The 22185-nt window shown below is 37.1% G+C and overlaps 2 protein-coding genes across 3 annotated transcripts; one reads left to right on the plus strand and one right to left on the minus strand.

The window, feature by feature from the left end:
* Nucleotides 1-2531: 2531 nt before the first annotated feature.
* On the plus strand, nucleotides 2532-9258 carry LOC148067018 (dnaJ homolog subfamily B member 13-like). Its single transcript, XM_087805795.1, has 8 exons — nucleotides 2532-2647; nucleotides 2729-2832; nucleotides 4896-5033; nucleotides 5110-5258; nucleotides 6124-6237; nucleotides 7725-7838; nucleotides 8634-8710; nucleotides 8781-9258. The coding sequence occupies exons 1-8, from the start codon at nucleotides 2580-2582 to the stop codon at nucleotides 8935-8937; spliced, it is 921 nt and encodes a 306-aa protein (XP_087661921.1). The 5' UTR covers nucleotides 2532-2579; the 3' UTR covers nucleotides 8938-9258.
* Nucleotides 9259-10682: 1424 nt separating this feature from the next.
* On the minus strand, nucleotides 10683-21188 carry stx12l (syntaxin 12, like). 2 transcript variants are annotated; one of them, XM_087805584.1, is made up of 10 exons: nucleotides 21102-21188; nucleotides 17112-17278; nucleotides 16968-17037; nucleotides 16425-16524; nucleotides 15303-15440; nucleotides 15125-15168; nucleotides 13784-13889; nucleotides 13597-13669; nucleotides 13432-13514; nucleotides 10683-12049 (listed from the first exon to the last, which is right to left on the minus strand). In XM_087805584.1, the coding sequence occupies exons 2-10, from the start codon at nucleotides 17209-17211 to the stop codon at nucleotides 11957-11959; spliced, it is 807 nt and encodes a 268-aa protein (XP_087661710.1). In that variant the 5' UTR covers nucleotides 17212-17278; nucleotides 21102-21188; the 3' UTR covers nucleotides 10683-11956. The 2 variants fall into 2 exon arrangements, with proteins under 2 accessions (XP_087661710.1, XP_087661711.1); XM_087805585.1 differs by lacking the exon at nucleotides 21102-21188 and adding an exon at nucleotides 18203-18218.
* Between the last annotated feature and the right edge of the window lie 997 nt (nucleotides 21189-22185).

Raw genomic sequence — 22185 nt, forward strand, 5'->3', positions numbered from 1 at the left:
GATCAATAATGTTTTTTGACTAATTAGGTCAAATTTTACATTTTCCCACGACACACCTGACGATCTCTCAGAGACACAGTGGTTGAAAAACACTGTGTTTGATAGACTGACTGACGGATGGACGGATGGATGGATACACTTTATTGATCCCTTTGGAGATCTCATTATTAGTGTGCAAAATTCATCTACAACACAATCAAAATGAGAGTTATAATCAACATGTATGTTTTTGTGTGTGTTAATGTCTCTGATAAACACAACATGATTGTGTGCCGACATAGATCTGAGCAGCAAATACTTAAGTACGACACATTCAAACCACTTTTTCTTTTTTTTACACTCTTTTCATTCTTGACACATATGAACGTTGCAGTGAAGAAGTACAGTGAGTGTCCTGAAATGATTACACACCGGCTACTATGTTACAAGTTAGCCTCATTATTATTGCAGCATGTCGGAGCGAGTTGATGTGTCTCTGAGAAAAATTGTGAACTGGATTTCTGTCTCATTAATCAGAGCCATGTCTGCCAGTGGGCTCATAGGGGTGAGGGGTGGATGTGGACCAGAATAGCAGTTCTCCCCCCTCGGTGCACTGATCAAGGTGACATTGAAATGTTTTTGCATTTTAGTGTCGGTGTGTGTATATGCATGTATGTGCACCTGAAGAGTTGTGTGTGTGTGTGTGTGTTGATATATCTAGGGCAGATCGGATCAACAAGTGAACACAGATGTCCTGGTTTCACATCTTCCAGAGATGTGTGGTTGTGTTAATGGCTCCCCCGGGTCTGACTTTATTCATGACAAGTGTAAGAGCTGGAGGAGCTGAATGTCATATTAGGAATCTTTAGAATCTTTATTCGTATATTCGTAAACCACGTCTGGTTGAATATACATGGTAACAGCACAACTTGGAATAATAGCAAGAGATGATGGTATTAATTCTTTTGTAAACATAGAAACATGTTTTACATATACTTGGTACGTTCAGTTATTACAATAAACAGTTAAAATGACACAAGGATTATGGTTACAATGGAAACTATCTTTCTGTGTATTAGGGCTGGAATGATGCCTTGTATTTACCGAGGAATAATATTTGATACTTGTTACCTTTTTTGATACGTTAGAGTAAAAAAAGTTGAAAGGAAAGAAAATTGTATTGCATGAAAAAGAAACACTTTAAAGTCTGCATTCTACAGTTAATAGAAGTAGATAGATAGATAGATAGATAGATAGATAGATAGATAGATAGATAGATAGATAGATAGATAGATAGATAGAGAGAGAGAGAGAGAGAGAGAGAGAGAGAGAGAGAGAGAGAGAGAGAGAGAGAGAGAGAGAGAGAGAGAGAGAGAGAGAGAGAGAGAGAGAGAGAGAGAGAGAGAGAGAGAGAGAGAGAGAGAGAGAGAGAGAGAGAGAGAGAGAGAGAGAGATAGATAGATAGATAGATAGATAGATAGATAGATAGATAGATAGATAGATAGATAGATAGATAGATAGATAGATAGATAGATAGATAGATAGATAGATAGATAGATAGATAGATAGATAGATAGATAGATAGATAGATAGAACTTTAAGTAATGTCAGTTTAAAGGCCAGTGGATGAGGCTGATGCAGAGGTGGGCGATTACATTTCTTTTGGGGCCACATTACATACTGTGACCGAATATACAGGGTTGTTAAGCCAAAGCAAGGAAGGCACACATACGTGAATAAATGAAAATGGATACACTTTTGTCATTCTGCCAATTTTAAAACATACTGCTTAATATTTCAATGCAGTGAAAATGCATACAATATGATATAAGAGCTCTATGAAAAACATAAAACCAATACCCATGAAATAAATAAAAGGAAGAAAGAGGAGGAGAAAAGGTTCACAACGAAGATTCTTAACAAGTTACATGTATATTTAAACTTATAGTTGCCATAATAAACATTTCTAACTGGTCAGTTTTAAAGTAATATTTAGACCTCATGCGTGTTGGGGACACATATATTGAGCCAGAGGAACAAGTGTGACCCCCAAGCTGCCAACTTACATAAACAACATTCATACAGCAGAACTTTAATTGAGATACAATAGCGAGGCTATGGTTTATATGCACAGCAAGATATATTATATATATGTAGTGCTTTGTGACCCTAGTCTAGAAAGGCGCTTTAGAAATAACCATTACTTATTTACTTACTTACAGAAAGATCTTAGTAAATAATGTTGTTCGGAGCCAAGATAAAATACATTTAAAATCCCAGGTAAGGATTAAGTAAAACAATAAAAAGCCCAGACATTTAGCTCCATCATAGATCCATTATTCATGAAACCCTAGAGGATTCAAAGGCCATCTTCCTTCACCCCTCAATCATTCCTTTCAACTCTCTGATAAGACCGACTCCTGTAATTTATGATGTAAAGGAAGTGCATGATGTCATTAAGACGCTCCTTTGTTGTAATTGGCAGAGAGTATAACATTCAGCATCATAAGTTAAAGGGTTCAGACCCAGTGAGGAGGGAAGCTCAGTGATCACTGGGATATGATGTGATGTAAAACCAACGACATTAATCCAAATCTAAAATGGATCAAGACTATTATGAGATTTTGCATGTTAGCAGAAGTGCGACAGATTCTGAGATCAAAAATGCGTAAGATGATAAACCAATCAACCATTCAAATATCTTTAGCTAAACTGTGCTTTTACAAATATTGTCCATTTCTTCTCACAGTTATCGCCATCTTGCATTGAAGTGTCATCCAAGCAACAACAAAGACCCTGAAAGCCTCCGGTTCTTCACTAAACTAGGAGAGGCCTATGATGTTCTGAGCAACAGTAAGTTTTTCTTGTTTATTTCTATCGTGGTTTGTTGTAGTTTAGCAGCTAGTTTTAAAACTCAAGCTGGTAAATCTGTTCACCGCTCCACTGTCCACTGCGTTGTAATTAGCACTGTTGCAATCTGGTTGGGTTAATATAATGAATAAACAATGGGAATTGTAAAATAAAGTGTTTTTTTTCCATCTTCCACTCATTATTGTGAGATAGGTCAGTAGCCTCAGCAGAGGCTGTACTGTACACTTGTAGAAATTATTGTTTTACCGGAAGAAAAACACACATGTACAAACATAAAAGACATTAAATTTATTGCCAATTAATTTATTGGAAGTACAGTTTCCCGCTGTATCTCCCGCGCGTCTGTTGTTTGGACCTCAAAGAGAACCAGAAGGCAAACCGTTAAAAGAACTTGTGTTTATTCTAACAACAGAAGGAGATTAAGGCACAGAATTGTGGGTCAGCGACTGTTACCTGAGGAACTCTCAGATACAGCCACCAACTGACGACAGAAGCACAGAAACAGACATTTCTTATACAGTCGAGCTTGGGCGAGGACGCTTCGGATCGGCTCCATGGACCTGGACCTCAATAAAGTTTTACCTTACCTTACCTTACCTCGTTTTGGGTTGGTACACGTCAGGTTGCTGGGCAGATTAGGGTGTTGAAGCAGTGTCCCCAGACGTGAGCCTTTGACCCAGACATGGACCGTCACCAGACCAGTTCTGCGGTTGGAGACTGGCACGTTCGGTTCCTCTTCACAGCACAGATGGTTCCTGTTCTTTCACACTATTAATTCTCACTTCACACTTACATCGTGGCCTTTCATGCACTCGGGGTTAAATCAGGTTAGATTTGTTACCAGGTTAGATTGTATCCTCTGTGGAATGTTCAGTTTATTCTTTATTGGTTAATACATTGTATATTTTATCTATATTCTATAAAATGTACCAGAAAAGAAAACTCTCCTGACTTACTTTCATGTTTCAAATGTTGAAGTCTGCAGTAATAAGTCTCTCATGATGATGTTTTGAAGTTATTACTCAATAAAGTTCTCCACCGTCTGAAATCTTAGCCAACGTGAGGTTACAAGAGCAGATTGCACTCAAATGTAATAATGGGCTTCGCTCCTCCTCCAGCTGTAATCACGCTTGGCTTTGTTTATATAACGAGTCCCTTAAAGGTGGAGACTTCTGGGATCGATGACGCACAATGACAAACCTCGATGCTTGACCAAGTGGGTGTGATAATGGTGAACAAGATTTCATCTAATAAAGCTTTAACGATGTTATTTGTAAATATTTCAATTAAAAGAGACACAAACTACGTCTCACCCAGTCAGTGTCATCGGACAGAAATTCACATTTACTGATGCAAACTTTGTTGTAAAATAAACATCGATTTGTTGAGAAGACAACAGTGATTGTTGCAAGATAAACAAATAAAAACAACCATACACACAAGTCAGGATATCATAATAAGTATGTGGTCACACCTTATTCTATAAAACAGACAGGTTTTTGGAAATGATCCAGACTGGCAAAGTCTTCTTGTTAATCTTAATGTTTGAAGTTGAGACTGCTCTCAAAACCCTTTTTGAAGTTTCATTCACTTCAACGATTTTTGTCAAATCAGGCAGCAACAGTCCGTCTTCTGCAGGTGGTTCCTAAAGTGTGTTTCACTCACAAGTGCAACTTATTTGTCAGATTGGCAGGAAGAGAGAGAGAGAGAGAGAGAGAGAGAGAGAGATATAATTCTTTGCACCTTTTACCTCAGCAAATAATCATGCGTTCACTAAAGTGATGATCGTTCTTTCTGCACACTTGCGTTCCTTGAGCTCTCCAGTCGGAACCCTGAACAGGCTGATTGACTTCAGCTGGAACTTCCTCCTGTCATGGGAACATCTTGAGTTAATAGAACCCAACAATCAAGAGAAGGGGAATCTGTAGAATCTTTGATAAAAAATGTTTTTAATCTGTAGAATCTTTGATAAAACAAATGTTTTTAATCTGTAGAATCTTTGATAAAACAAATGTTTTTAATCACACCAGACTGCATGTTTTCAGCTCTGAGAAAAGCAACCTATGATATTTACGGAGAAAAGGGCCTGAAGGGAGGATTGGATTGGTCGTCCAAATATGCTTATCATGGAAATCCAGAAAACACTTTCAGGCAGTTTTTCGGAGCGGACATGCCATTTTCAGGTAGGCCCGAATCAAGACCGAGAGAATTTTGAAAATGTTGCAAATATTCATTCTTTTAATATGTTATCTTCATCAGATTTCTATGCCAACGATGCTCCGCTCAAGTTTGCTGGGCTCACTCCCGAAGTTGTTAAAGTGCAGGATCCTCCCATCGAGAAGGAACTTCATTTGACGCTGGACGATCTCTTTCATGGACGCATGAAGAAAGTCATGATATCCCGTCGGGTGAGACGATTTTTCTGTACGCTGCTCCTCACTTTAAAAAAAAAAAAAACACGTTGGATTATCTTTATTTCTCTTTGTTCTTGTTCTTATTTTATTTTTATTTTTATGAATAATTGCTGTATTGCTGTGTCTAATTGGAAAAAAAACAATTTCCCGAAAGAGACCTCCTGAGGGATCAATAAAGTTCTACCTACCTACTGTAAGGAAATGACAACTTTACTGTAATCAATCATCTAGATTTAACACACATTTCAAATAGTCACTTGATTAACTGATAATCTTACATATTTAATTCATATTAAATAATCCTATTCTTGCATTGCATTCACTGACTGACTGCAACACTAGGCCGAGGTCAGAAAGCCTCACACAAACAGAAAGACTAAACAATCCCAGATTCCAAGAAGTCAGTGTGAACCTGTTTGAGAACTCACACTGAAAGACACAACAGTCCAGCAAGAAGCTGGGAACAAACTCTCTCTACAAAACAACAACCTTCAGTAAATTTCCACTACGATCACGTGCGACCGGCCATCTTAGAATCAAGTGTTTACAGTTACTGACCAAATCCTACGTTCACATTTGACTAGAGGCGTTAACCTGAATATTCTACTATAAAGATCCACCATTTTGTCTGATCTTTGCGTTCTGGCATTCGAAGACGTCTGCGATAGATCTCTCTGCTTGCTAGCGCCTGTGTTCATGTAAGTTGGTCTCTGACTTTTGCATAATTCACTAAACGAGCATTTTTCTTAAACTCATCCATGTGTCTGTCCTTCATTCCACCACCACGTACGAGGCTGGGGAGGGGTCGGTTCATCGGAACACAAAAACCCCTAACACTACCTACCTATTTGTCTGTTAGGTAAAGAATGAGGATGGATGTACGTACAGCAACAAGGACAAGATCCTCACCATACATGTGCAACCAGGATGGAATGAAGGGACCAGAATTGTTTTCCCCAAAGAAGGAGATCAGGTTATTTTACCGTCAATTCTGTTCACGTTCTTTTAGACAACGAACACCGACCACCACGGAGCTCGGCGAAGGTCTGCGCTGGTAATGGGTTGATGAAGCTTTGGTGAAGTATCATTGGTTTCAGAGTCCACTAGATGACTCCCTCAGCTCTAGGATCTATTACTTTGAACACTAATGAAGCACCTCATTTATCAACAGTAGTGAGAAAGTCAGATCATAACTAGTCTGCGGTCTCTCTAAACTTTTGCATAGTTTTGCACGTGCACACATCAAATTCTAATAACCATTCAAGTTGGTAGAAAAACGAACACAAATGTGTAAATTGTGTTATTGTAACAGTTTGTTTTCATGTCTTAACAAGAAGGATGTGTCTCGCCTGCAGTTGATTCAGAACTCTGCAGCCAGAATTCTGAGCCGCTCAAGTAGAAGAACTCACATTTCTCCGATCCTTAAAACTCTTCACTGGCTTCCAGTTTCTTTCTGGTTCTTACTTTCAGATCTATTCATGGTCAGACCTTCCATCAGTGATCTGATCCAGACTTACACCCCAGCTCGGGCTCTGAGGTCTGTGGATCAGAATCTACTGATGGTTCCTGAACACGGTTCAGGACCAGAGGAGAGAAATCCTTCCAGACTGTTGCTCCTAAGCTTTGGAACGATCTTCCTCTCCCTCTGTGTTTGATGATCTACTGACTCCTTCAAGAAACACCTGTGTTTGATGATCTACTGACTCCTTTAAGAAACATCTGTGTTTGATGATCTACTGACTCCTTCAAGAAACATCTGTGTTTGATGATCTACTGACTCCTTCAAGAAACATCTGTGTTTGATGATCTACTGACTCCTTCAAGAAACATCTGTGTTTGATGATCTACTGACTCCTTCAAGAAACACCTGTGTTTGATGATCTACTGACTCCTTCAAGAAACATCTGTGTTTGATGATCTACTGACTCCTTCAAGAAACATCTGTGTTTGATGATCTACTGACTCCTTCAAGAAACACCTGTGTTTGATGATCTACTGACTCCTTCAAGAAACATGTGTGTTTGATGATCTACTGACTCCTTCAAGAAACATCTGTGTTTGATGATCTACTGACTCCTTCAAGAAACATCTGTGTTTGATGATCTACTGACTCCTTCAAGAAACATCTGTGTTTGATGATCTACTGACTCCTTCAAGAAACATCTGTGTTTGATGATCTACTGACTCCTTCAAGAAACATCTGTGTTTGATGATCTACTGACTCCTTCAAGAAACATCTTAAGACGTTTTTATTTGTTCAGGCTTTTCCTTGATTTTCTGGAACTCCTGTTGTGTTATCAGTTTTATCTTGACCTTTAAAGTATATACTTTATTGAATATTGTTTTGATTGTTTAAGCGCTTTGTGACCCTGGTCTGGAAAAGTGCTATACAAATAAAAATGACTTACTTACTTAATCAAATGTTAATGAAAAACCTCTTTTGATTTGATTCGCCATCAGGGCACGAACATCATCCCTGCAGACATTATCTTCATCGTGCGAGAGAAGAGTCATCCTACGTTCGTCCGACAAGGTGACGATCTGATCTACAAGACGCAGATTTCTTTGCAGATGGTGAGTATAATCAAATGTATTGAAATTGTTTTTTACCAATAGCCAGCAATTTTTCATAAACAATAAAAAATAATACATGAAAAATAAAATAAGAAGAAGAACATAAAGAGAAAGAACAAGATGACACAATCTAAGTCTAAAGATAAAGAACATAGATCAAAGAAAAACAACAAAGACAAAGGATACAAAGACTAACATGGAACAGAACATCCAGATACTCTCACTCCACTCCTGCCCCCGAACTCAGAATTGTACAATTTAATAGCCCGAGGAATGAATGAGTCCCTGAGTCTATTAGTGTTGCATCATGGGAGGAGCATTCGTGCTTCATCTGTTTCTCTGCTCACTGATGACAGTGTTCAGAGGATGACTGTCATCATCCATGATGGACAGTAGTTTGTTCAATGATCTCCTCTCAGCAACTGTCACCAGTGAGTCCAGCTTCATCCCAACCACAGAACCAGCCCTCCTGATCAACCTGTTGACCTGTTGACCTCCTCTTGGACACATTTAAATACATCTAAATACCTTCATACTGCTGTGTCTGTTATGTCGGTCTTTATTGAAGCCTCGACATGAAAGATCGTTTAGAAAAACTCGAACGATTGGGATGTTATGTTGCAAACGAACCTAAATTATGGACTCATTACACTTGATAATGTCGGGACATTAAAGACAAGTAGTGGTGGAGATATTTGGATGCTTTCTTTGTGTATGTTTTTACATTGACGCCACTGATGTTGACGTTCGTCGAGTCCGACCTGACGTGTGCGCCTCAACATTTCTGTGTCGTAGGCTTTGACCTGCTTCTCGGTGACGGTGAAGACTCTGGACAACCGTGAGATCAATATTCCCATCAATGAGATTGTCCAGTAAGTTGGTTGCGTAAAACTCCTTTGATTTTTTCCCCTTTAAATCATTTGCCTCTTGCACGTCCACCAGCCCGTCGTACAGGAAGGTCGTGCCAGGCGAAGGAATGCCACTGTTCGAGGTGCGCGCCAAGAGAGGAAGTCTCATCCTCACGTTCGACGTTGTGTTTCCAGGAAAGCTCTCCATAAGGAGGAGGCAGCTGATAAAACAAGCTCTACAGAAGAAATAGGGAGGAGATTTTAACATTGTTCCATTTTGATTCATATTATCATCATTCATTCAAACATTTTCTGTCACTTGTCCCCCTTATGAGGGTCACGTGGGGCTGGAGCCGATTCCTAAATGTGTGCCTGGAGTTCTCTAGTCTAGTCCCACTAGTGGACAAGAATCTAATTCATGTCTCTACCAAACTCAGGACAGAATAAGCTCAACCAATCTGTGATGTATCAGAAAACAACACACCATTTATTATTGTGATCAGGATTACATTCTGGTTTACTGGCCCTAATACTCTTCTGTAAGATGGAAATATATTTCACCTTTTGAACAACCATTCGTTCATTCATTTTCTACGGCTTGCTCCCTTACCAGGGCCATCTGGTGCTGGAGACCAGCAGCTTCTTCACTGGCTTCCAGTTTCTTTCAGGATCAACTTTAAAATTCTGGTTCTTACTTTCAGATCTATTCATGGTCAGGCTCCTCCTTACATCACTGATCTGATCCAGCCTTACACCCCAGCTCGGGCTCTGAGGTCTGTGGATCAGAATCTACTGATGGTTCCACGCACACGGTTCAGGACCAGAGGAGAGAAATCCTTCCAGACTGTTGCTCCTAAGCTTTGGAACAATCTTCTCTCTTTGCACTTGATGGAGTCTACTGACTCCTTTAAGAAACATCTTAAGACGTTTCTATTTGTTCAGGCTTTTCCTTGAATCTCTCGAACTCCTGTGTTGTTCTCAGTATTATCTTGATCTTTAAAGTATGTACTTTTTTGAGTATTGTTTTGATTGTCTAAGCGCTTTGTGACCCTGGTCTCGAAAAGCGCTATATAAATAAATATTACTTGCTTACTTACTTACTTACTTCTCAAGGCACCAGAGTGTTTTTCATTAGCTTACAAAATATTTCCAATGGAAGGAAAGTAAATTTGAAACTGAGATGATTTTTTAAATCACCCTGCTTATAGCGCCCTCTGTTGGTGAAAAGCGGATAGTGTAAGGAAAGACCAAAACTAAGACTTAATTTTATAATTATTACTTTAAATTACATTTTATTATTTTAACAATTAGTCATAAATTTACTATTTTATTATTTTTAGTAAATTAGGGATTGGATTTTTATCTTTTTAATTATTGGAGGAATATTAAGTTATATGTTGTATTTGGTCTTTAGACTGTCACTCTTATTCCTCTTTGTCAATTGTGCTATATATATATATATATATATATATATATATATATATATATATATATATATATATATATATGTAAGTAAGTAAGTAATATTTATTTATATAGCGCTTTTCCAGACCAGGGTCATAAAGCGCTTAAACAAACAAAACAATACTCAAAAAAGTACATACTTTAAAGATCAAGATAATACTGATAACACAGGAAGTTAAATAAATAATAATAAATAAATAATAAGTTGTTAATTGACAATTGTTTTGACTTGAATAATTTTAATTAATTAGTATATATGTGATTAGATTTAATTGCATTTATTATTTTCAAATTATTTAATTTAAATTTTATTGTTTTTATTATTAATATCTTAAATTTACTATTTCTTTTATTTTTAATTATCTCGGATTTTAATAATATTTTATAGAGTATATTTTAATTTTTTTATTTTATTCATAAAAATTAAGTCTTAGTTTTGGTCTTTTATTAATTGGTTAAACTTAGGTCCGAAAAAATCCAACAATAGCAACACGTACATTGGTAATGGCTATATTTCAGAAAGGCACCAGAATCATTGTTTAAATCTCTTTGTTTATTTGTGATATACATCCCGAACATGAGCTCATCACATTGACAAGTGTGTGACAAATGCTTCATTTTTTTTTCTTCTTCAGATTTTAATGTGAAGGTAATGACACTCAACAGCTGTTCATCACTGACAGACTCCACTGACTTTAGCTGGAATGTCGACGACATGCGAGGGTGAGAACGCAGGGTCAACACGACCACTTGCACTGGTGGAATAGGAGGACATTTTTGTGCTCGTAAATTGTGCCGCTGAACTCATAATCACTCATCGAAGTCAAGGGTGGGTTTCATCAAAAATAAATAAATGAAATGAAGTCGGGCCAAGTGTTTGAGGCGGCGTCAAAGCCTTCCTCCGGCAGCAGAATCATAGAACAGTTTTGGTCCATCTTTGTACTTGCAAATAACGTAACTACACTGTTGGACCTCCTTGAATACAGCACACGGTCATGAAGGCCACATTCTAAAAAGCTTCTGCGATGGGACATTTCAATAATGAGTTTACTGGCATTTTCAGTGGGCGTGGCTTGAACACATTTTCTCATTTAAATATTTTAATTAAATAAAGAGTTTGTACAAACACGTACTGGTATAAGTACAAACCAGGTCCAAGATCAATTTAAGAGACACTTGAATCAACACATGAGTTGCCTTTTAAGAAAATGGTTGAGAAAAAGCTGTAAGAGAAACTTTGTAGGACAACGATGATTAAAAGAATGTGCTGGAAAAGAAGATGAATCATGTATCTATAAATATTTATTTTAATGGTCAATCAATGAGCTTGAGGAGCTACTTGATGTAATCATATAAGTTGAAAAAAATGTATAAATACAATAAAAAAGCAGTGGAAATGTAATAAACCATACGGAAAAAATGTCGTCGCTTTCTTCAACCACGTGTGTGTAGCATCATTTTCATTCATCTTTATAAGTCAAGAGGATTTTTTAACAGTTATACTGACTACATTTTTGTAATGCGACCTCAAACCCGTCTGATGAATGATGAATATGAAACCTTTACGCATAATCCGTAGTGTATTTGCTCTTCGCCGTCAGTTTCTTAAGCAGCATGTCAGTGAATCAACGTCGCATTAAAGTCTCAAAAGAAAGCAGAGTGGACCACAAAATAAGTCTGTTTTTGTTGGGTTAGTCGATACACCGTCTTCACACGTGTCTGTCACAACACTTATGTACGGACACACACTCGCACTCACGCACACACACACACACACACACAGCTTACGGATGAACGTCCTTCATCTCATTTAACGGCCTGATAGATGATGATGATGAGAATGGTGAGGACCAGTGACAGCACCATTGCCAGGATACACATCCTCTTACGAGACTTCCTCTGCAAAGACAAGGAAGTGGTTTAAGAAAAACATTTACAATTATAAACACACAGAAAACAGCCACGATTATTTCATTCCTCTGCCAATTGTTTATTTTACATAAAGTATTTGTCAATTAGTCTTAATTAGAAATGATCATATTTTACATTTGATCGACTGATTCAATGACGAGCAAATGTTGTAAAATGATGTACATTTTTAAAGACAAATACATATTCAAATATATAAATCCATGTCATGGAATTCAAGATGTCGCACAAGATGACTCTGACCTTGACTTTGTTCTGTTTTCACCATATGGTCAAAACCACAATGAAATTCTGGGTTGTATTTACAACGCTTCAGGTTGTAATCTGCTCCACCGTTAATACATAATTGGATAAACTCAGTCACTGTTTAATCTTTATTTTGATTCTCTTTTCTTTTTAAAGCTTAAGACAAGGCAACACGGTGGTTAAAGCAAAAAGAGAAGAAGGTTGCAGGTTCAAATCCAACCAGATGCATTTCTAAGTTTGAGAGAAAATCTTTGTCCCTTCTGTTTGTAATAGAGTTTGTAATTTGCTCGTTACAAGTCGTGATGATACTATAAATTGGGAAGAAATATAAATGCTGCAAAATAAGTTCATGACAGAGATTTGACTTAATGACCACCATCAGTTCATTAAGTCATGTTTTGTTCTAAAAATCAGATATTGTTGTCCCTTTTGGTATTTTCTTACATTAAAATAAGTACATTTACAACCTAATTGACAACTCACAGTTATGCAGTATAATAGAGCGTATATGTTAAGACCACTGGGCCCCCCTTCTCTGTCACAGGGCCCCTCGAGTCGGAGCGCTAAAGGATTTTCCTTGGATAGTCGTTTTAAAAATGTCCAAATTAAACTTACAAAATATTTAATTTGTATTGACCCGAACTGTGTGACGATCAGATTGCCTGAAAGATCCCATCAAAACCGCCTCAACATGGACGAGTCAATCCTATTATAGGACTTCCTAAACAATTTCCCAAAGGAGACCTCAAGACTTTCAAGAAACATCTTAAGACGTTTCTATTTGTTCAGGCTTTTCCTTGATTTTCTGGAACTCCTGTTGTGTTATCAGTATTATCTTGATCTTTAAAGTATATACTTTATTGAATATTGTTTTGATTGTTTAAGCGCTTTGTGACCCTGGTCTGGAAATATATATATAAATAAAAATTACTTACTTACTCAATATAGTTTATCCATCGATCTAAAATAGATTTCCATTGATTCCAATTGAAACACAGCTAAAAATGACTCTGCACTTCCCAAGCTTTTGGTGACAACAGGGTCAGAGCTTTCCCCAGAAACTTGTCTAAAGCATTTTAACCAATCGGCCGCACAGACGCTCTCACCTGGTAATACGCGGCTTTTTGCAACTGGCCGGCACCTCTTTCTACATGAACCTCAGCACTCTCCACGTTGGCCTCGATACTGTCTGCAAATCAAGAGAGATTTTACAAGAACTTCCATCGACTCCAAAGTAGGATTCTAGTGAGAACAGACGAGGAGATGGTTACCGATCATGTCTCCCTGGTCATGAATCATGACGGCGAGGTCCTTAAAGATCTGATTCACATCCATGATGTCAGCCTGCAGAAGAGTTGCCCAGTGATTAATAGATAGAAAAAAATATATATATACAGTATATGTAGATATATATATATATATATATATACTGTATATAAAGTGGTGGCAAACTCTTACCTCCAGTTGCTTTATGTTGGTCTCTCTCTCTCTGATAAGCTCGAGATCCTCCTCTGTGACTTCAGACTCCTGAGTCTGAGTCTGGTCCAGACCCCACTCATCCTCCCTGGAGGAAGACCCCAAATTTAACCAACACACACCAGTTATATCCAACTCTTAGAAAATTCCCAACAGTAGCAACACGAAAGGTCACTGAATCTTTGTTCAACATTTTTCTTTTTTACAATTTTCACAGTAAGATGTGTGTTGAATTCATAATTACTGAAGACAGGGGGTCACTGGCTTCTATAACATGGCCTGTTGTCATTGGTAATTAAAATGCTTCAGCTTTTTGTATAAAATCAACCTATTTCAGCACATTTTCTATTGAATATAATTGCAGGAAGTCTTCTGTTGCATGCCAGGGAAGTATGTATTGTTCAGCGTAACTGATGACACATTAAGCAACATCCCATCTCAACTTTGAACCAAGTAAATGTTAAAAAGCTGATCTCAAGCTCGATCCTGCATTTTCTTCTTGAAAATTAAAGCTGGATTTCACAGCCAAAGGTCACCGTTTTGTAAATAATTCAATTGGATGAAATATTAACTTATGAAAGAGAATGGGAATAAACACAAGCGTGTTTTGAATATTTTAAACCAATTGATGGAATGATTTGTTGAGTTATAGACTTTGATTATTGAAAGTAATCATTCTCATATTAGAACTTAAAACAAAGTGATACTAGTTGATTCAGAACTCTGCAGCGAGAATTCTGACCCGCTCTAGTAGAAGAACTCACATTTCTCCTTCAAACTCTTCACTGGCTTCCAGTTTCTTTCAGGATCAACTTTTAATTTCTGGTTCTTACTTTCAGATCTATTCATGGTCAGACCTTCCATCAGTGATCTGATCCAGCCTTACACCCCAGCTCGGGCTCTGAGGTCTGTGGATCAGAATCTTCTTATGGTTCCTGAACACGGTTCAGGACCAGAGGAGAGAAATCTTTTCAGACTGTTGCTCCTAAGCTTTGGAACGATCTTCTCTCTCTGTGTTTGTTGATCTACTGACTCCTTTAAGAAACACCTTAAGACGTTTCTATTTGTTCAGGCTTTTCCTTGATTTTCTGGAACTCCTGTTGTGTTATCAGTATTATCTTGATCTTTAAAGTATATACTTTATATTGTTTTGATTGTTTAAGTGCTTTGTGACCCTGGTCTCGAAAAGTGCTATATAAATAAATATTACTTACTTACTTACTTACTAATTAACTACATTTTTGGGTTGGTTTGGGTCTTTGACACGAAAACATCAAAGGTTTGCTGCTCAACACGGTCATCAATATCGGGTTCGACACTTACTTTTCAAAGGAGACCAGCTGTTCATCCATGTTCTGTCCATCTCCCTGAACAGGAAAGAAAGACGTCAAACTTACAACATATTGTCCAAGTTTTTTTATAGAACAGTGATGAAAGCTAAACACAACAGCTCTACGGATTACAATTTTAATTTGATCTAAATAAAAATAATTTCCATCACCATCGCCCTGGAGCCGGCTCGAGCGCGGACCACCGACTCCTTTTCCTTCTCCGCCGCCCTCCTCTGCACCACTTGGAAGTTGTTGAGGCTGGCAGAGAAGTCGTTCATCAGTCGCTCCTTCTGAAGCTTTTGTTGCCTCTGAAATAATAAAAATAGAGTCAGGCGAACACACGGATGAGAATGAAAAGTTATTTTGGTCTTTTATTTTTAATGATCAATGTGAAAATTCATGGCTTTGAATGCAGAAACCTGAGCCGAGGCAATATGAAGCTGTTGACTTGACACATGTTATTATCTGGTCTTTGTTTATGATTATTTTTAATTTAAGTAACTGAAAAGTGAAATTGAAAGTGCAATACTGCAGGTCAATTCTTTTCCATAAGAGATTCTGATCATGTAAGTAAGTAAGTAATTAGTATTTATAGACGAGTTTCCAGACCAGGGTCACAAAGCGCTTAAACAATCAAACAATACCCACTAAAATAAATACTTTAAAGGTCAAGATAACACAGAGACGAACACAAGAATCTCAAAAAATCAAGGAAAAACCTGAACAAATAAAAGTGTCTCAAGATGTTTGACTAGAAATAACAAAATTAAGTATTTAATAAAGATTAAATACCTTTTTTTTTCCCGCTAAAAACTATTTTGTGGTCAAATTCTTAGATAACACAGCTAACGAAATCTAATTCTTCCCAGTCAATTTTACAAAACTATTTTTCTCAAGGGGCCACAATATAAACTATGACTGTCATTACAAAAAGAGACAGAACAAGCAAAATGAAGCTGGAAAATGATGGAAAAATACAATAAGTTATTGTGTCACAACATTGAAAATGATGAGCTTCATTGATATCATATGAATATATATACTTTTAAACCTTAATACATTTGAAAAAAGGTTTCTTGATGGTTATGATAAACATGTTAAGTTTTTTATTATTATTATTAAAATGGTGACTATCTTGGTAAAATAACTGTGTGAATTTTTGTCGTTGCTTTGAGGGACGTGTGACACGACCCAATAAAGTTTACAACAAGAAAAGTATAGATATTTTTAAGAAACACGCAAATACTAAGCATTAGACCTCACGAGGGCTGCAAGTCTGACATAAAACTGACCTGCTCTGATGGAGACAAGGATGAGGGCAGCGAACCCAGCTCCTTCAGGTGTGTGTTGGTCTCTTTAGCCAGCTGGTTGGTGTAGTGTTGGAGTTGCTGTCTAGAAGTTACCCAAAAAAAACATTTTTTAGCAGTCGTTCACAACCACAAAGATAACAACACAAATGACAGGAAGCACATCATGACTAGTGAATTGATGATCAATCACTACCACTTATTAATGTGGAAAGATCTTCAAAAAGATCGGACATCATTATCTACTGGCACAGTTTAGTTGTTAACTCGCACTGATAGCAGTTCTTTAAGCTCACTGCTCAGAATATCTCCACCATGTCAACGGATCTAGATTTTTCTCCAGCAGGGTCTTATATCCACTGTATTTAATACTGTTTCTATACATTTTTCTAAGATTGTTTGAGATTGGGATTAAGAGAAAGCATTGAACAGTAGAAAACAAAGGGATATCTTAAAGCCTAATATACTCTACTAATACTATCCACCCATTATAACCTTTTTTTTTAATAACATAGTCACATGACTTACAGTTTGTCTTGCAGTTCTGGAGAATCCTCCCTGGTCCCCATTTGGGCAAGCAAATTCTTTATCTGTGTCGCTGTAAAAGAATAAAGTAGTTTTTTTAAAAATGATGGAAAAGTGAAGGAATGGATGAGCCTTTGTCAGACGTACTGTTTTGGCCAATCTTCTGGATGTTGGCGCTGCATGTCTGGAGGAGGCTGCTGAAGTCCCGGGGCTGGGATCGGCTGCCGCCCGCTCTTGTGTACGACATCTTAGCTATTATGGGATGCGTCTGCTCCGAAGTATGATCTACAGTCGCCTTTTTGTTTTACACCTGTCTAAAAAAAAATATATATATATATTATTTAATCATGAGCAATAAAAACACATTTCAGGGACACACAGATACACGCAAACATTTATACATACGCTTACACTTTAAGATAATTTAGAAACAAAATAAAATTTCAGACCCACTATTTAGAACTTTCTCATGGAGTTCATGATGATTTCAACTAGCAACACCAGACACACTTTCTTCACATTTAGTGCTATGACCATGTTTATTCATGAATGAAAAAGTTAAAACATTTTATGACAATAGTGACAATGACACATGCGCACAAACGATCAAAAATCATTATTGATAGCCTACTAGGTCGAAGCTCGACCACTAGAATCGAACGCATATTTATAAACGGCGTTTCATTTTTCGCCAGATCCTCAAAATTAGGCTTCAACACACGATAGTTGTTACAGACCATCAGCACCATAGAGGTATTATGAAGTATTTAAGTGCTTCGTTTTGGACGAAGATTTAAGACAATGACAACTCGGCGCCTGTTGCTACATTAAAATGGACATTCATTAAGTGAGTAGAAAATGATTGAACTTTGAACTTTAACTTTAAAACCTTATAAAATAAAGAACAATGATTATCATTATGGAATCATTTCTATAATGTACAAAAGTGCTTAAATGATTTGGGTAATGTTAGTGTTATTTGAACAAGTTCATATCAAAATGAATCATATGTTACAACCTGCCTGTTCAAAGTTAAGGTCCAAAAATATGCTGTTAACTCACGGGTGGGTTATTGTAATAAAAAAATGACGAAATAAGATGTATTACCAAAGGCAATTCCATGAACGTCTGGCTTTATTGTGACAGCTACCCTTGGCAAATATTAAAAACTATTTATAGAGCATTGAAATACACTTCATTAGAGCTCTTGATATTTTATCTATATTATCTAACCTCACCATGTGATATAAAAGTGTCTCCGGCCAACAAGCAATGAACCAAGGTTGCGGTGACAAACGGCTACAACTGAATGGACACTTTAACATGGCGGGATATCAAGTAACAAAGACAACACCCAATGAATGAACAAACACAGACCAGAAAAATACATAAAAGCTAGCAAAACAAAGAAGGAAGGTCGCAAAGAATGAGGCAAACAAGTCACGGTAGTTGGATACACGGGAACGCTGTAATCATACATAAATAACATAATTACAATATACAATAGCAAAGAGTTACAGTAGATCAGTACTAAGCAACCTAAGGCTACTTCACTACGAGCAATAATTCCTGTGAGAAATATACTATTTTTGTTTGTTTTCCTAAAGAGAAGACATTCTAAAATTCAAGTCACAGGTTTAAAACAACATAAAAGTAAAACAATAATTAGAACCTCAAAACATCCCAACCTAGATTTTTTCAAAAATGCATTTTACCATTTAGATAGATGGATAAACTTTATTAAACTGTATTAATAAAGTATATCCATTTACTTCAAGCAAAGACAACAATATAAGATAACCAACATGAAACCAATAATTTGTTTTAATGTTGGTTATAGTATATTATCCATCTATTTCATACAGCTTGTTCCATCACCAGGGTTACAGGGTTCAATATTGTATTCCAAAATGTTTACCTTTTGATTTCTTACTCAATATTCTAGAAGTCTAGGCCTGAATAGTCAGGACCAGGAACAGAGCAAAAGTTCTCAGTCATGTTTTTGTTTTCCAATTTTACTCCCTGTGAATTAAAAATATAACATTTAAATTGTTTATTTTGCTGGTAGGTATTTCTTCCTTTGTTATAAGTATGATTTATAAGAAGTTTTAACAAAAACGTCAAGATAGTGAAGGAACAGCAAAGGTTTCTCAAAATGTCCCCTGGGTTGCATTGTTATGGATTCCTCTGAATAGAAAGATATTCCTCTTTAATCCCTTTTAAATGCCTTAAAAAGAATAAACACGACATCAGCGACTATACTAGAATCAGTGGCTCTGCATGGGTTGAACGTATACATCAGGAAGGTTGTGGAAACATCTAGCCCTCCGGCACAATAGCATCGACCACTTAACCTTATCAAGACGAATTCTTCTTAAGGTTGAAGTAATGAATGAAGGCAGAAAAGGCAAAAGTTAACACCGCAGGCAGGAGACCAGAGACAAGAGGGTTGCTTTGCTAGAGAAGCTAAACTTTATATAACATTAATCTAACATTTGTGCTCTCAACAACAAGAAACCCGGTTCAACAACCACATGCTAGAACACAGGTGTCACACTGGTCCAGAAAAGGATCGAAACGGTGCAGGTTTTGGATCCAACCAGTCGAGCACATATAGTTGAACCAATCAGGCGTCTGAAGACAGTGATCAGTTGGTTGTCTGTCAGGTGTGGCTTGTTTAAGCTCAACCTAGATTTTTTTTTTTTTTTTTTTTCAATAGCTTCCAGGAAATCCAACTGTAAAATTGATGGATGGATGGATGGATGGATGGATGGATGGACGGATGGACGGATCTTAAACCCAAAATCTGAGCGGTGCCTCAGGGTAAACCAATAGCGAAGCTGTTAGAGGGCGGAGCACCAATATGAAGTAGAACTCACCGCGCATGAAGTTGGTTTGATATTGAGTATTAGAAACATATTCTACTCTGAACCAGCCGAGGCTTTGTTCGCTAACAACCCAGGAGTTTAGCTCGCTCGTCACGGCCCAATGTGACAAGGTACGGCGGTTTGTTAGGGACCGTCAACAAATAATAATAATAATAATAATAATAATACATTTTATTTAAAGGCGCCTTTCTTGGCACTCAAGGTCACCATACATAGGCTACATACATAAAACATTTATAACGCAAGAATAAAATATGTATAAATAAAAAGTAGCAGACAAGGGTAGAGGAATAGCATCAAATGGAATAAGAAGTTTTAAACAGGTGTTTTGAGTTGTGATTTGAAATGATCAATTAAATTCTATTTTATTTAAAGTGTCTTATCAAAACAAAGTTATCTCAAGATACTTTACAGTTGAAGTAAGACTATAGTAGAGAAAGGAAAAACGGATCCCAGGAATTCAACAATGAGCAATAAGTGATCACCCTGAAGCAATTGTTTTGGAAGCTGTTAGAGGGCTTCGCACCAATTCGTAGAACCTGAGATTATGATGGATAACTCAGGGGTTCGCCTTGTTTACCTCCAGAGTGTCGCCAATATGGCGTCTCTTCCGGATTGATGACGCGCTTATGACGCGGCGTAAAAACCCTTTCTGTTATTTCTATTATTTCAACGGTTCTGGTCGCGTTGGTCTCAAACCCGACATTTTCGTAAGAGAAATGATTACAATAACATTATTGAGACGATAAAATACAATTTAAAATTTCAAGTATTTAATCCCCTCCAGTTGCAGATGGAAGCTGTTCGTGTATGTTCGTGTATGTTCGTGTGGAGCCCAGGCTTCATGGACGAGCAACAAGAAGATACTTTACATGTAACATACTCGAGCACAGATGGTACCACCGAGTCCGCCCGGATCATCTGGAACCGGATCACTGGCTGTCAGTGATGCCCCAGAACACCCATGACTGCTCCAAACACCCTCGTCTATCTCCCTCTAGCTCATTGATTATAGACACAAATCACGTGATCTGCTCGCCATGATAAGCTAATGTTATGTAGCGATTAGCTTTAAAATGTTATTGGATAAAAATCAACAATTTAGCAAAGCGGCTTCTGCACTTTCGACACAACGCCTGGTCGATGAAAGTGTCATTTAAACCGCTACACATTTTTACAGTTTCTAACGCACTTTAATGATATCGCATTTATTGTGTGTTTGTGGAAATGCTTGAAGTTGACGTCGTACCTTAGATAAGATCCGCCGTCGATGTTCGAACAACAGCCTCAGATAAGACACCACAACCCGGAGCCGCGATGACGTCACGCGTTCACACGCTGGCCTACTTGCATTGCGCTGCGTTCACGGCCCAATAACACCGTGGGAAATATAGCGTTCGTACACTTCCAGTACGTAAATGTTTCATCCGAGTCAACATTTTTACAACGTACGATGGTCACAACTGTCACTCAAACATTAATCAAATTAAATATGTCTAAAAGATGAATAAAGAAAGTAGATAAATTCACCCCTAACGTGACAATATTCTAGATTCCTACATTCCCTGAAGCTCCAATTATTAAATCGCCCAACCGCTCGTAATCCAATTGACAAATGTTTTTAACACGTTATTTTTTAAGAAACTTTATTTTTTTCAGCTGCCCTAACGCTTTTGTTTGTGCTTGTTTCTCAAAATACAAAACTATTCTTAAAAAAAAATCTTAATCAGCCCCAAAAAAAGTGTGACCTCGTGCTGGTCTCATGACATCCGTGCTGCCTCTGTTTAACGCTGAATGAAGGCAAGGTTTGAGATAAGAGATGTGATAGGATGACAAGAAATAACTGACCCAAAACTGCAATGTAAGATTAGTCGAATAATAAGAAAAGTCTGAAAATTATTTAATTATTATCATTTTATTTATCATTGACACACAAAGTAAATTCAAAGTTATGTCATTATAATCTGTCAATAACTACACATTTATTTTAAAATATCATATAATGAAACTCTTAGTTTCAAATTTCTACAGTAAAATTACTCAGGATAGTAGTCAAAGTCATCATGAATAATAATCCAGTGGGATTTTTCACTAACTTTTGAGAGTTTCATTATAGGATATTTAAAATAAATGTGTAGTTTTTTTTTTTACATATTATATAATGATATGACTTTCAAATCTACGTCAAAAAACAGAGTTTAGATACATTTTCCGCTATATCCGTATTAACACAATTGTTGTTGGTTAAAATAAGTAAATACATACAATTGTAAATATAAATAAATCTTATAATCATTTACTCCAAAGACAGTAGAGCAGGATTGCATCAGGTT

This window comes from Callionymus lyra, chromosome 13 (genome assembly GCF_982586985.1).
Source record: "Callionymus lyra chromosome 13, fCalLyr1.hap1.1, whole genome shotgun sequence".
NCBI lineage: Eukaryota > Metazoa > Chordata > Actinopteri > Syngnathiformes > Callionymidae > Callionymus > Callionymus lyra.